We start from the raw sequence: 14,809 nt of genomic DNA, 5'->3' as shown, positions 1-14,809 counted from the left end.
TGGTGCGTGAATGTGGTGGAAAGGGGAAGCTCAGAATCACGTATATCACCAGAAGGGAAGTTGGAGGTTAAAAGATAGGAATGTATAAAACAGTGAATCTTGTGGTGGGCAATGTCCGTGATTAACTGTACAAATATTAGAAATCTCTTTCATGAACTAGAACAAATGTATGACACTATAACTAGAAGTTAATAATAGAGGAACATATAGAGAAAAATATGCCTATTGCAAACTATATACTACAGTTAGTAGCATTTTAACATTCTTTCATCAACAGTAATAAATGTACTGTACCAATACTATGAGTCAACAATGGAAGGGGGCTGGTTAGGGGTATGGGAGGATATGAGTTTCCTTGTTTTTTTGTCTTTATTTCTTTTCTGGAGTAATACAAATGTTCTAAAAATTGAAAAAAAAAATTGTGTTGATGGATGCACAGCTGTATAATGGTACCAGGGCATTTGATTGTACACTTTGGATCTTTGGATAATTGTATGGTATGTGAACAATCTTAAAAAAAAAAAAAAAAATTCAATAATCAAAAAAAAAAACCCAAAAACTAGCTGAATAGTTAAAACGAGTGAAAAAAACTTTTACTCAATAGAACATTTAACTGTAGAAGAATTAACTAAGGAAGAATCATGTAGTTTAGTTATCCTTTATTAGGAAACTCATAAAGTAGTAGCAAAAGTGATTTATGACTTAGCAACTATATTGATTGCAAGACAGGCTTTTAATCTTGTACCTTGTGTGGTGTTTTGAAACTGTTTGTATCCCAGAAAAACATGTTCTTAACCTAATCCATTCCCATGGGTATGAACCCATTGTAAGTAAGATCTTTGGATTAGGTTACTTCAGTTAAGGTTTGGCCCACCTTACTCAGGATGGTTCTTAATCCTATTGCTGGAGTTCATTATAAGCAGAAAGAAATTCAGACAAAGAGAGAGAAAGCCACAGGAAGCCAGAAGCTGAACATCAGTGGAACCTGGAAGAGAAGGGAGAGATCAGGAGATGCTGCCATATGCCTTCCCATGTAACAAGTTAAAAAAGGATTGCCAGTAGCCAGCCCAAAATGCCACAAAGTCTTTGGGAAGAAAGCATTACTTCAATGATGCCTTGATTTGGACTTTCTTATAGCCTGAAAACTGTGAGCAAATAAATTCCTGTAGTTTAACCCAACCCATTTCATGGGATTTGCTTGAGTAGCTGAGGAAACTAAAATGCCTTGTATAACTTAATATTTTATAATTGCCTTTGGAATACTGCATAAATGAGGGACAGAAGCATGGTCTAAGACAACTGTTTAATAAAAACGTAATGCAAGCCACATCTGTGGTTTTAATTTTTCTGATAACATTCAACAGGTCAAAAGAAGCAGGTGAATTTAATTGTATTTTTAATTTATTATAATCAGACAATTGTTATTGAGATAGTTTACATTATTTTTTCATACTAAGTCTTTGAAAACTAGTGAGCATTTTATACTTACATCACATCTCAATTTGGACTAGCCATAATTTAAGTGTTCAATAGCCACATATGGCTAGTGGCCACCATTTTGGACAGCACAGATATAAGAGATATAGAGTGAGTAATGGAGAGCCTGGTCTTTACATTTTAAGAGGTTTTTCTTTGGTAAAATAGATAACTATTTTTTGACCATTTCCCTCTGTTATTATATTAATTCAGACTTCCTCAGTTGCTAGTTGGATTGCCACAGTGGCTTTTTCCCTCACTGGTGCTGAAGGTTCTCTCAAAAGATCTTGATAATTTCCTGGTCCTATGACTTGGCTACTAAAAATTCTTCTGTAGGCTGCCATATCTTTTAAAATAATTTATACTTGTTAGCTTAGTGCACAAGATTATGTATGATCTGGCTCCTTTCATACATCTCTTGCCCATTTCCTGCTCCATCCCAAGGTGTGGTTTTAGCTCCCCAAAGGAACTAATTTAATTTCTTCTTGTACATGCCACTTTTCTTGATCCACACCATTGCCTGTTCTTCTCTTTGTTGAAATGACCTTTATCTCTTAATAGTATTTTAGAATTCAATGCAAAAATCATATCTTTTGGCAAACCCTCTCTTATCCACTTGTATGTACAGTAAAGGAAATATATGCAAATTTAAGTTAAATCTCAGATTGGAGAAGACATATTTGGATCACATGAAACAGAGAGTTAATATTTGTAATAATAAATGAGTTATAAGTCAATAAAAAGACCAGAGTCTATTGAAGAAAGTAGGAGGCTATGAAGAGACGTTTTATATAAGAAATATAGATGATCAATAAAACATGAAAATATTTTCTACCTCATTGCAAAAAAGGAAATACATATTCAAATGAAATACTTTTTCATCTCTCAGGTTAATAAATATTTAAAAGATTGCATTGTAGCATGGGTACAAAACAGTGCTTCCAATAGAAATATAATGTGAGCCACATATATAAAGTTATCTAGTAGCTATATTAAAAAAGTCAAAGGAAACAGTCAAAACTAATAGTTTATTTTATTTAACTCAGTATGTCTGAAATATCATTTCAACATGTAATCAATATAAAAATTGTTAGTTTGATATTTAACTTTTTACTAAGTCTTTAAAATCTAGTGTATAGATTTCAGAATGTCTCAATTTTTTCTAGGGATGTAGAAGGATAGGTATTCTGGTACATTATTGGTGAGAGAAGAACTTTAGAGGGTAATTTGGCAGTATATATCAAATTGAAAATTCAAATGACCCAGTAGTCCATTCCTGATAATCCATCCTCCAGAAATACTAACATGTAGAGATAGATAGATAGATAGGTAGATAGATGGAAATTAATTGTAGTGTTGTTTGTAATAGTAAAACATTGGAAACAACCTAAATGTCCTACAGGGGTTTGGTTAATCACTGTATGTCCATACAGGAAGATACTGCATAACCTTAAAAAAAGTGTGGAAACTGTTGATGTTGGATTATTGAGTTAATGTAGGTAAAATGCTTAGAACATGTTTGGTACATAGTAAAAATGATTCAATGTTTGCTGTTATTTTTATTATTTTATTAATAAGAAATAATCTTCCAGATATGTTAAGTTAAAACAACAACAAAAACAAAATGCAGAACTATGTATGGTATTTCATTATTTGTGTAAAGAAAGAATATATGTTACTTACTATTGTAGATATACCATGTTTGTGAAAGGACATTCAAGGAACTGATAACATCGATTATATCGATGGATGGCTGTGATATTGGTGGGTGTTCTCTTTCACCTATTCTCTTTTCTACTTTTTGAATTTGATCCATAATGAACTTGTTACTTAGTCAAAAAAATGTAAATAACTTTTTTTGAAACAATCCGTACTTTACCATTGATTCAAGCTTGTTTCTATAATTAGTATGAATTACTGTGGTTTTAATCTAGAAGAAAACACCACAATAGTTAATGTATCAGGGATTACATTAACTTGTACAGAATAAGCTCACATTTCCTATTCTAGGTTCCTTGTATTTAGGTTGTTTACATAAACTGACCACACTGGTTAAAGTCCAACTTCAGTTACTTGGAATGGCTTGAGAATTTGGGATTCTGGTTAAATTTAATTTTTGATTAATTAGAATGTTAATCAGAAATACTTAGTTTCAAAATGTATGTAACTTTTGAAAATATTCTTAAGTTGTCCTTTTTTTTTGTCATGACGAGTATGGCATATTGAATTTAGGGGAATCTGTTTTACTTTTGATGATTTTCCAAGACATGGGGGATCGTTCTCATTATCAGTTTGTAGATAATATGAGAAACTGGTTTTTAATTTTTTTATGCATGTCTTTATTACTCAGCTACCCATTCACTGGATAAAGGGGGTGTCAGTCACAAGGTTCTTACAATCATACAGTCACAAGATAAAAGTTGTATAGTTATACAATCATTAAAGATCAAGGCTACTGGATTACAGTTCAACATTATCGGGTATTTCCTTCTGGCTACTCTAATACACTAGAAACTAAAAGGAAGTATCTATATAATGAGTCAGTAGTCATAATCATTTGTTGGAACCTAACTTCTCCGTTACAGCTCCTCCCTCTCCTTTGATCATTCTTTCAATCTTCAGGGATAACTGGGCAATGACCATTCTAACTTCTTTGTGCTGAAAAAGGGTGGCTTATGGGGTTGAGGAATGAAACTGGTTGATATTCTTTTAGAGACTAAAAACTCTGGGTTTCCAGGCTTAGCTGGCTTTACTTTTCAAGGCTTTACGTTTCCAAAAAAATAAACTTAATAAGTAAAACTTTTCTAGAGCCTTAGATGGAGCCCAGGATATTCTACAGGGTTTTCAGGAATACTGTTTGTTGGTGCTTCGCATATTGTGGCAAATTGCAATATCTGGCAGCAGCTTGTATAAGAATAACTTCCAGAATGACCTCTCCACTCTCTTTGAAGTCTCTTAGCCAGTGAAATTTTATTTTGTTTCATTTCATTTCCCTCTTTTGGTCAAGAAGGCATTATCAATCTCACGATGCCAGGACTAGGCTAATCTCCGGGAGTCATGTCCCACATTGCCAGGGAGACTTATACCTCTGGTAGTCATGTCTCATGTATAAGGGAAGGTAGTGAGTTTATTTGCAGTGTTTGACTTGGAGAGCAAGGCCACATTTGAGTAAAAAAGAGGTGCTGGGGATGACTCTTAGGCATGACTGATTATACGTAGGCTTAGCTTTGCCATTATAGAAACAAATTTCATAAAGGCAAGCCTCAAGATCGAGGCGTGGCTTATTAAATTGGAAGGCCTTAATGTGTGAGAGAATATCAGGAGTTTCCCATGTGGGGAAATTTAATAGTTCCATATTTTTTCTTCATTCCCTCAAGGGACTTTGCAAATACACTTTTACTTTCTGCCCAGAATACTCTGGAATGTATCAGGATATTATATTAAACTTACAGGGAATAACAAGATCTCATTCCCTATTCTAGGTTCCTTGTATTTAGGTTATTTAAATAAACTGACCAGACAGATTAAATTAGATAGTGTGCTACAGAGAATTTAAATTTTGGACAAAATAAACATCTCTTCCTTTGGTCTCACACAGATGTTAAAGTTTTAACATATAGACAATATCATAAACCATACAATATGTGTCCTTTGGGAGAAAATGGGTTTTAATACATACTGACTTCAGCATGTATCTTAGAAGACGTTTTCTATCAACTATAGCCAACACCAAAAAAACTTGGTCCTAATAAAGCTTTTGTGTGTGCAAGTGATACTTCTTCTGAGTTGAGGCCTAGAAAAAAGCTTGGAAGAATTATGGTTAATCTAAATTTCACAATTCTGACCATCTGTATATCAAACCTTCTGGACAAATAAACATGATAATTTTTCATTGCATGTATACAGCTCCTTTTTTTAATGAATTTATTTACTGTCACTTTTGGTGTTTTTAGGATTTGGAGTGGATCAGTTACGAGATGACAATCTGGAAACTTATTGGCAGTCAGATGGTTCTCAGCCTCATTTAGTGAACATTCAATTCAGGTAATACAATTTTGAAATTTCAATTTGTGTACATTATGAGTGAATAGGAAAATCTGTTTTGTTTATATAAAATTTAAAGAAATGTAGAAATAGTGAATAGTGAAATACACTAAGCTCTTCTTTTTTTGTTTTTTTGCTCAACTATATTGTAAGCATCTAAGGTTTACTGTGTTGTCCTTGACAAATCCCGTATGGCGTTTCACAGAGTTCTTTTTATGTACTGTCTTCTCAAATATACTTTTTTTAATTCATATTTATTGAGATATATTTGCATACCATGCAGTATACAAAACAAAGAGTATATTCATTTGTTTACAGTACCATTATATAGTTGTGCATTCATCACCAAAAATAATTTTTGACATTTTTCATTACCATACACACAAAAATAATAAGAATGAAAATTAAAGTAAAAAAGAACAATTAAAATGAAAAAAGAATACTGGGTGCCTTTTTCTCTTTTTTTTTTCTTCCCTTGTTTTTCTACTCATCCATCCATAAATGAGACAAAGGGGAGTGTGATCCATATGGCTTTCCCAATCACATTGTCACCCCTCATAAGCTACATTTTTATACAGTCGTCTTCAAGATTCATGGGTTCTGGGTTGTAGTTTGATAGTTTCAGGTATTTACTGCTAGTTATTCCAATTCATTAGAACCTAAGAAGGGTTATCTGTATTGTGCGTAAGAGTGCCCACCAGAGTGACCTCTCGGCTCCTTTTGGAATCTCTCTGCCACTGAAGCTTATTTCATTTTCTTTCACAGCCCCCTGGCATGTTCTCCATCCCACGATGCCAAGTCTAGATTCCTCCCCGGGAGTCATATTCCACGTTGCCACGGAGATTCACTCCCCTGAGTGTCAGATCCCACGTACTAGGGAGGGCAGTGATTTCACCTGCCAGGTTGACTTAGCTAGAGAGAGAGGGCCACATCTGAGCAACAAAGAGGCATCTGGAAGGAGGCTCTTAGGCACAATTATAGGGAGGCCTATCCTCTCCTTTGCAGTAACAGTCTTCCCAAGGGCAAGTCCTGTGGTAGAGGGCTCAGCCCATCAAACCACCAGTCCCCTATGTCTGTGAGCATATCAGCAACCATTGAGGTGGGGGAGCCCAACACCCCTGCATTCTCCACCAGCTCCTCAAGCGGGCTCTGCATATTTTTTTCATTGTTTTTTTTTTTTTTTCCATTAAGTCTTTTTTTAAAAAATCAACTATATAAAAAAATTTTTTTAAAAAAGCATACAATAAAAAAAACATTCCAAACAAACCATAGCAAGGGAGTCCAACATGTTCCTACTCTACCCCAAGAAAATAACCCAATATAGCAACATTTCTGTGAACTTGTTCCCACCACAGCCACCAGAAATTAACAAACTGTAATCATTCCTAGGCATTCCCAGAACATTAAACTCACCCATGATAGCTTGTCTGTTCTTATTGGGTTATCATTCCCCCTTCACCAATTGCTCTCTATCGCTGGTCCCCCTACATTCTACATTACACACCATTTATTTTAGGAGTGTGTTGTTTAACATCCAAGTGTTTGTGAATTTTCTAAGTCTCTGATGGTTATTGACTTCTAATTGTATTCCATTGTGGTCAGAGAATGTGCTTTGAATAATTTCAATTTTTTTTTAAATTTATTGAGGCTTGTTTTATGTCCCAGCATATGGTCTATTCTGGAGAAAGTTCTGTGATCATTAGAGAAGAATGTGTATCCTGGTGATTTGGGATGTGATGTTCTATATATGTGTGTTAAATCAAATTCATTTATCCACTTGTTTAGTTTTTCAATTTCCTTATTGGTCTTCTGTCTGGTTGATCTATCTATAGGAGAGAGTGATGTGTTGAAGTCTCCCACAATTATTGTGGAAACATCCATTGCTTCCTTTAATTTTGTCAGTGTTTTTCTCATGTATTTTGTGGCACCATGATTGGGTGCATAAACATTTATGATTGTTATTTCTTCTTGTTGAATTGCCCTTTTATTAGTGTGTAGGGGTCTTCTTTGTCTTTCATAACAACCTTGCATTTAAAGTCTATTTTATCTTAGATTAATATTTCTACTCCTGCTTTCTTTTGGCTGTAGCTTGCATGAAATATTTTTTCCCATCCTTTCACTTTCAGTTTCTTCGTGTCCCTATGTCAAGGATGAGTCTCTTGCATGCATCATATTGATGGTTCATATTTTTTTATCCATTTTGCCTATCTATATCTTTTAATTGGGGAGTTTAATCCATTTACATTTAACGTTATTACTGTCAAGGCATTTCTTGAATCAGCCATCCTATCTTTTGGTTTATGTTTGTCAGATATATTTTTTCCCTCTCTCTCTTATTGTCCTTTAATGAACCAATATTGAGTCTCTTTCTTTGTTTCTCTGTTGATAGGGCTCCTTTAGTATCTGAAGTAGGGCAGGTCTTTTATTAGCAAAATCTCACAGCATTTGTTTGTGAAAAATTTAAGCTCTCCCTCAAATTTGAAGGAGAGCTTTGCTGGATAAAGTATTCTTGGTTGGAAATTTTTCTCTCTCAGAATTTTAAATATGTCATGCCACTGCCTTCTTGCCTCTGTGGTGGCCGCTGAGTAGTCACTACTTAGTCTTATGTTGTTTCCTTTGTATGTGGTGGATTGCTTTTCTCTTGCTGCTTTCAGAACTTGCTCCTTCTCCTCAGTATTTGACAGTCTGATTAGAATACGTCTTGGAGTGGGTTTATTTGGATTTATTCTATTTGGAGTTTCCTGGGCATTTATGCTTTGTGTATTTATAATGTGTAGAAGGTTTGGGAAGTTTTCCCCAACAGTTTCTTTGAATACTCTTTCTAGACCTTTCCCCTTCTCTTCCCCTTCTGGGACACCAATGAGTCTTATATTTGTACATTTTATATTATCTATCGTATCCCTGAGGTCTCTTTCAATTTTTTTCCCCATTCTTTCTTTTGTTCTTTCATTTTCCATTCTGTGGTCCTCTACATCGCTGATTCATTGTTCAGCTTCTTCCAGTTTTGTATTATGAGTATCCAGAATCTTTTCAATGTGGTCAACAGTTTCTTTTATTTCCATAAGATCATCTATTTTTTAAATTTACTCTTGCAATTTCTTCTTTATGCTCTTCTAGGGTCTTCTTCATGCCCTTTATATCCTGTGCCATGCCCTCATTGTTTGTCTTTAGTTCTTTGATTAATTGCTCCAAGTACTGTGTCTCCTCTGATGTTTTGATTTGGATGTTTGGGTTTGGGTTATCCATATTGTTTTTAATATGCTTTAAATTTTTCTGTTGTTTTTGGCCTCTTGGCATTTGCCTTACTTGATAGGGTTCTTTTAGGATATGTAGGATTATTCAAAGCCTTATCTCTAATTTGTCAGATCTACAGCTTGGTGGAGTACACTTTCTCTAGCTAACCAGCAGATGGCGTCCGCGACTCACCTATTCCCCTAAAGTCAGTTCTCTCCAACTTTGTTTTTGTGGTGTGTAGGCGTCTGATTCTTGTGGGGTCTAATTGGTGCGCCAAGTTTGGGTGTGTTGTTGGTACTGTCCGCCCTAAATGTGGTGTGTGTGTCTGAGCGGTTAGGGAGGGAAGGCAGCTTTAATAATCAAACCTCCCAGGTGTTCCTGGAGATTTAAGTCGGTTGCAAGAGTCTAAACCTTCAGTTCAGTCTCGCCACAGATTGTTTCTGCTGCTGACCCACAAGTCCTTGGTATTAGCATATGGTCCCTGGGATTTCCGAGTGGGTCCCTCTTCCAAGCTGTGCCCTTCTAGGGCCTCTGCTGAGGGAAGGTTGTGCTCTGTCACAAGTGCGTGCCATCCCTCAAGGGAAGTTCTGGGCTACCGGGCCATGCAGGGGCTTCCCAGCCTGCTATAAGGATGGCTCATTGGGATGCATTAATTTCCCCCTTTTCACACAGCTCCGCCTTCCCAGCTCCGGGATAGTTAGCTGTGGGTGCTTGAAAGGCTATTGTCCATGCCCAATATTGTGGCGTGTGCGAGTGTTGCTGGAAACACTTCCTGTCGCACTGGGTTTTTTGGCGCAGCTCTGGGCTTTGGGTCCCGGTGCCTGGCAGGAGTGTTCCCAGCCCGCCGGGAAGATGGCTGCAAGGGGCGTGGTTACTTTCCCCTTGTGGCTTACCTCTGCCTGCCTTGCTCCAAGACAATTAGCAGCGAGTGCGCAACAGGCTATCTTCCACGCCAGATATTGAGGCGTTCACACAGCCCGTTCCTGCCACACTTCACTGTGTGGTACTTGCTGCTGTTTCTGCAGCCGCTTTTGGGTTTTTTAAGAAAGAGCTAGTCTGCCTCCAAACGCCAACCCATGGTTTCCCCACACCGCAGCGTGGCTGCCATGCATTCAACTGGCTTACTGCTCGTTTCAGAACACAGGCTCCCAGTTTCACCAAGTACACGGCCCCTGTGGTTTTAGCAGACCTTGTCCAGCTGGTGTCTCTCTGGAACTGGTGTTCTGGGTCACTTTCTGGCTTTTATCTAGTATTTTTCATGGAGGTGTTTTTTTATCCTGTCTCTCCTAGCCGCCATCTTAGGTTCTCCCTGAAATATACTTCTTTTAACTGCAAATATTATTGAAATATATTTATATACCATATAATCCATCCAAAGTATACAATCAGCATCTCACAGTATCATCACCTAGTTGTGCACTCATCATCACGCTCAATTTCAGAACATTTTCAGTAATCTAGGAAGAGAAATAACAAATAGACATAAAAATAGAAAACCCAAAACACTCCATACACTTATCCCCTCCTTATATTGACTTCCAGTATTGTTGTGGTACGTTTGTTACTGTTGATGAAAGAATATTAAAATATTACTGTTAACTGTAGTTGGTAGCTTGCAATAGGTACTTCCCCCCCGCCATGTACCACTCTATTATTAACTCTTTGAACGTGTCATACATTTGTACTAGTTCGTGCAAGAATATCAAAATATTACTGTTAACTATAGTCAGTAGCTTGCAATAGGTACTTTTCCCCCCATGTACCACTCTATTATTAACTCTTTGTATGTGTCATACATTTGTATTAGTTTGTAAAAGAATTTATTTACATTTGTAGTATTAATCATAAACAACAGCCAACACAAGATTCACTGTTACTCAATCCCATATTTTGACCCCTAGGTTTCCTTCTGGTGACGTACCTAACTCTAAACAACCCCTTTCAACCAAATTCACCTGCAATTCAGCACTTATAATCCCAATAATGAGCTGCTGTCACTTCTATCCATTTCCAAACACGTAAGTTCAACCTCATTAAAAATTCTGTACATACTAGGCAACCACTCCCCATTCTCTAGCTTCATTCTATCACTTAGTAACCTATATTCTAAGATTTATGACCATGAGTTTACATATTCTAGTTAGTTCATATTAATGAAATCATACAATAATTGTCCTTTTGTGTCTGGCTTATTTCACTCAGCACTGTGTCCTCAAGGTTCATCCATGTTGTCGCATGCTTCAGGACTTCATTCCTTCTTACTGTTTGTATTAGTCAGGGTTCTCTAGGGAAACAGAACGAACAGGAGACATCTGTAAATATGAGATTTATAAAAGTTCTCATGCAGCTGTGAAGATGCACCAGTCCAAATTCTGTTGGGCAGGATGCAGAAGTCCAAATTCCATAGGGCAGGCCGTGAGCTGGCAACTCCAATGAAGGTCTTTGATGAACTCCCGAGGAGAGGGTGGCTGGCTGAGAAAGAGGTGAAAGTTCTCTCTTCTCCCTTAAAAGTCTCCAACTGATTGGGTTAAATCCAACTGATTGTATTCTCTTATTATGGAAGACACTCCCTTAGTTGATTCTAGATGTAATCAGCCACAGATATAATCAGCTGACTGATGATTTAATAAACTAGACTTCTGGTTTATTAACCAGCCATGAAATGTCCTTGCAGTAATGGTTAGCCAGTGTTTGCTTGACCAAACAACTGGGCACCATCACCTGGCCAAGTTGACACATGAACCCAATCATCACAGTCCACCACGTGTCAACTTGGCAACTATACATACACATCACCTTAAACCATACTTAATCTCTAAATAGAATACAATAACAAACATGTTTCACCTAACAATACTCAGCTGTCCTGCATACAATTGGAAATGTACTAAATCTCTCCAGGATAGGGTGCAAGCCCTTGGGTAACAACACTCTTAAACTTGATATCCTATAACTTAAATGCTATGAAATGAACAATAGAACTTATGTTATATGAAAAGGGGATAAGATAGAGAAGAAAACAATTTTCTTTATGTAAAAATACAAACATACTCATAACTAAACAAGGAGGAAATTTTCATACCATCACAGTCCTTGTTTCTGTAACTGGTCACGTGTTCATAGTTTATATTTATCACTTCTTCTTCTACTACCCATTCCATGTTCCCTTTACCCTCATCAAGCACTTCAGCTGGCCATGGTTCTTCGCCTAGTGGGGTGACCCAAACCTTCATTCCTGAAGTTTCTTGGCCATTGATAATCCTTTCTGGATTGGGTTGTTGCAGTTTTCCATTGATTTTAATCACAGGGCATGGTAGTACTAAGAGATGCTCCAAGGGATCTCCTGTATTCCAGGAAAACGCTTCTTTACTTCCATTGTGTAGTTGCTGTCCTATTTCCCATTAATACAGGATCAGACACCACAGCCTGTACAGTAATCCCCTTCCTTGCCTGTTGATTCAGAGGCACGGGAAGCCCAAAGTGGCCAGGTGGCAGTCTTAACTTCCAGTTCAATGGAATCATTTTTGTGTTTACTGGTGGGAGCACTCCCTCTTTTGGAACTAAGACTTGTAATAGACCAGTGGAGCTCAAGATTGCAGGGACAGGAAGCAAAAATTTCCTTAATGGATCACTAGGGTGACAGTAAGTGGTGTGACTCCCATTTCCACCCCTTGATTCCTGGACCCGTGAATCCTGGCTATGGGAGAAACAACACCATAGAGTGGACACTGATTTAGAGCATACACAGCCTCCATGAGAACATTGCCTCAGCCCCACAAGGTATTGCCACCTAGTTGGCACCATAACTGAGTCTTCAAAAGGCCATTCCACCATTCTGTCAACCTAGCTGTCTCTGGATGATGGGGAACATGGTAAGACCAGAGAATTCCATGAGCATGTGTGCCCATTCCCACACTTCATTTGCTGTGAAGTGGGTTCCTTGATCACAAGAAATGCTGTATGGAATACCATGATTTTGGATAAGGCATTCTGTAAGTCCACCGATGGTAGTTTTGGCAGAAACATTGCGTGCAGGGAAGGCAAACCCATATACAGAGTATGTGTCTATTCCAGTTAGAATAAGTCACTATGTGGTCCAGTGTATTCAACCTGCCACAGGTAGCAGGCTGATCACCTTGAGGAATGGTGCCATACTGGGGACTGAGTGTGGGTCTTTTCGGCTGACAGATTGAGCACTCAGCAGTGGCTGTTGCTAGTTTGGCTTTGGTGAGTGGAAGTCCATGTTGCTGAGCTCATGCATAATCTCCATCCCTATCACCATGGCCACTTTGTTCATGAGCCCATTGGGCAATGACAGGAGTAGCTGGGGAAGAGGCTGACTGGTATCCACAGAACGGGTCTCTTATTCACTTGATTATTAAAACCTTCCTCTCCTGATGTAACCCTCTGTTGAGCATTCACATGGGACACAAATATCTTCATATTTTTGCCCACTCAGAAAGGTCTATCCACATACCTCTTTCCCAGACCTCTTTGTTGCCAATTTTCTGATCATCCTCCTTCTAAGTCCATGACCATCCAGCCAGACCATTAGCAACAGCCCATAAATCAGTATACAGATGCACCTCTGGCCAGTTCTCCTTCCTAGCAAAATGAATAACCAAGTAAACTGCTCGAAGTTCCACCCACTGGGAGAATTTCCCCTCACTACTTTCCTTCAGGGACATCCCAGAAAGGGGCTGCAGTGCTGTAGCTGTCCACTTTCGGGTCATACCTGTATATCTGCAGAACAATTTGTAAACCAGGCCCGAGTTTTCTCTTCCTCAGTCAACTGATTGTAAGGAACTCCTCAGGAGGCCATAGCTCTGGGCCAGGAAAGAGAAGGTAATGTTGCAGGAGTGGGGACAATGGGCATTTGGGCCACTTCCTCATGTAACTTGTGCCTTCAGGACCCATTTGAGCCCTAACTCGTATATACCATTTCCATTTTATGATGGAGTGCTGCTGTGCGCACCCAACTATATGGCTTGGTGGGTCAGACAATACCCAGCTCATGATAGGTAATTCAGGTTTCGTGGTACTTGGTAGCCCATGGTTAAGCGTTCTGTCTCTGCTAAGGCCCAATAGCAGGCCAAACCTGCTTCTCAAAAGTAGAGTAGTTATCTGCATAGGATGGTAAGGGTTTACTTCAAAATCTTAAGGGCCTGCATTGTGATTCTCCTATAGGAGCCTGCCAGAGGCTCAAGACAGCATCTCTATTTGCCACTGACACTTCCAGCACCATTGGATCAGCTGGATCAAATGGTTCAAGCGGCAGAGCAGCTTGCACAGCAGGCTGGACCTGTTGCAGAGCCTCCTGTTGTTCCAGTTCCCACTCAAAACTAGCAGCTTTTCTGGTCACTTGGTAAATGGGCTGGAGCAGCACAACCAAATGAGGACTATGTTGTCTCCAAAATCCAAAGAGGCCAATTAGGTGTTGTACCTCTTTTTTAGTCATAGGAGGGGCCAGATGTAACATCTTATTCTTCACCTTAGAAGGGATATCTTGACGTGCCCCACACCATTGGACACCTAGAAATTTTACTGAGGTGGAAGGCCCCTTTATTTTTGTTGAATTTATCTCCCATCCTCTACCACACAAAGACCTTACCAATAAGTCTAGAGTAGTTGTTACTTCTTGCTCACTAGGTCCAGTCGACATGATATCATCAATGTAATGGGCCAGTGTGATGTCATGTGGGAGGGAAAAAAGATCAAGGTCCCTGCAGACAAGATTATGACACAGGGCTGGAGAATTGATACATCTCTGAGGTAGGACACTGAATTTGTACTGCTGGCCTTGCCAGCTGAAAGCAAACTGTTTCTGGTGGTCCTTACTAATAGCTATTGAGAAAAAAGGACTAAGCGGATCCATAGCTGCACACCAGGTACCAAGGGATGTGTTGATTTGCTCAAGCAATGATACCACATCTGGAATAGTAGCTTCAATTGGAGTCACCACCTGGTTAAGCTTATGATAATCCACCCATCTGTTTTCTGCACAGACGAAATAGGAGAGTTGAATGGGGATGTGGTGGGAATTATTACCCCTGTA

At 38.5% G+C, this 14,809-nt stretch overlaps 1 protein-coding gene across 1 annotated transcript in view; it reads left to right on the top strand.

Annotated features, from left to right (window-relative positions):
• The window catches only part of ANAPC10 (anaphase promoting complex subunit 10), a 143,109-nt gene that overhangs the window by 47,160 nt on the left and 81,140 nt on the right, over window positions 1-14,809 (top strand). Inside the window, exon 3 of the mRNA XM_037830740.1 lies at window positions 5,430-5,520. Coding sequence (XP_037686668.1) covers window positions 5,430-5,520 — 91 coding nt within the window. The remainder of the gene's footprint in view (window positions 1-5,429; window positions 5,521-14,809) is intronic.

This window comes from Choloepus didactylus, chromosome 3 (assembly GCF_015220235.1).
Source record: "Choloepus didactylus isolate mChoDid1 chromosome 3, mChoDid1.pri, whole genome shotgun sequence".
Taxonomy (NCBI): domain Eukaryota; kingdom Metazoa; phylum Chordata; class Mammalia; order Pilosa; family Megalonychidae; genus Choloepus; species Choloepus didactylus.
Note: the sequence above shows the minus strand (reverse complement) of the source record. Positions and strands in the feature narration are given on the sequence as shown.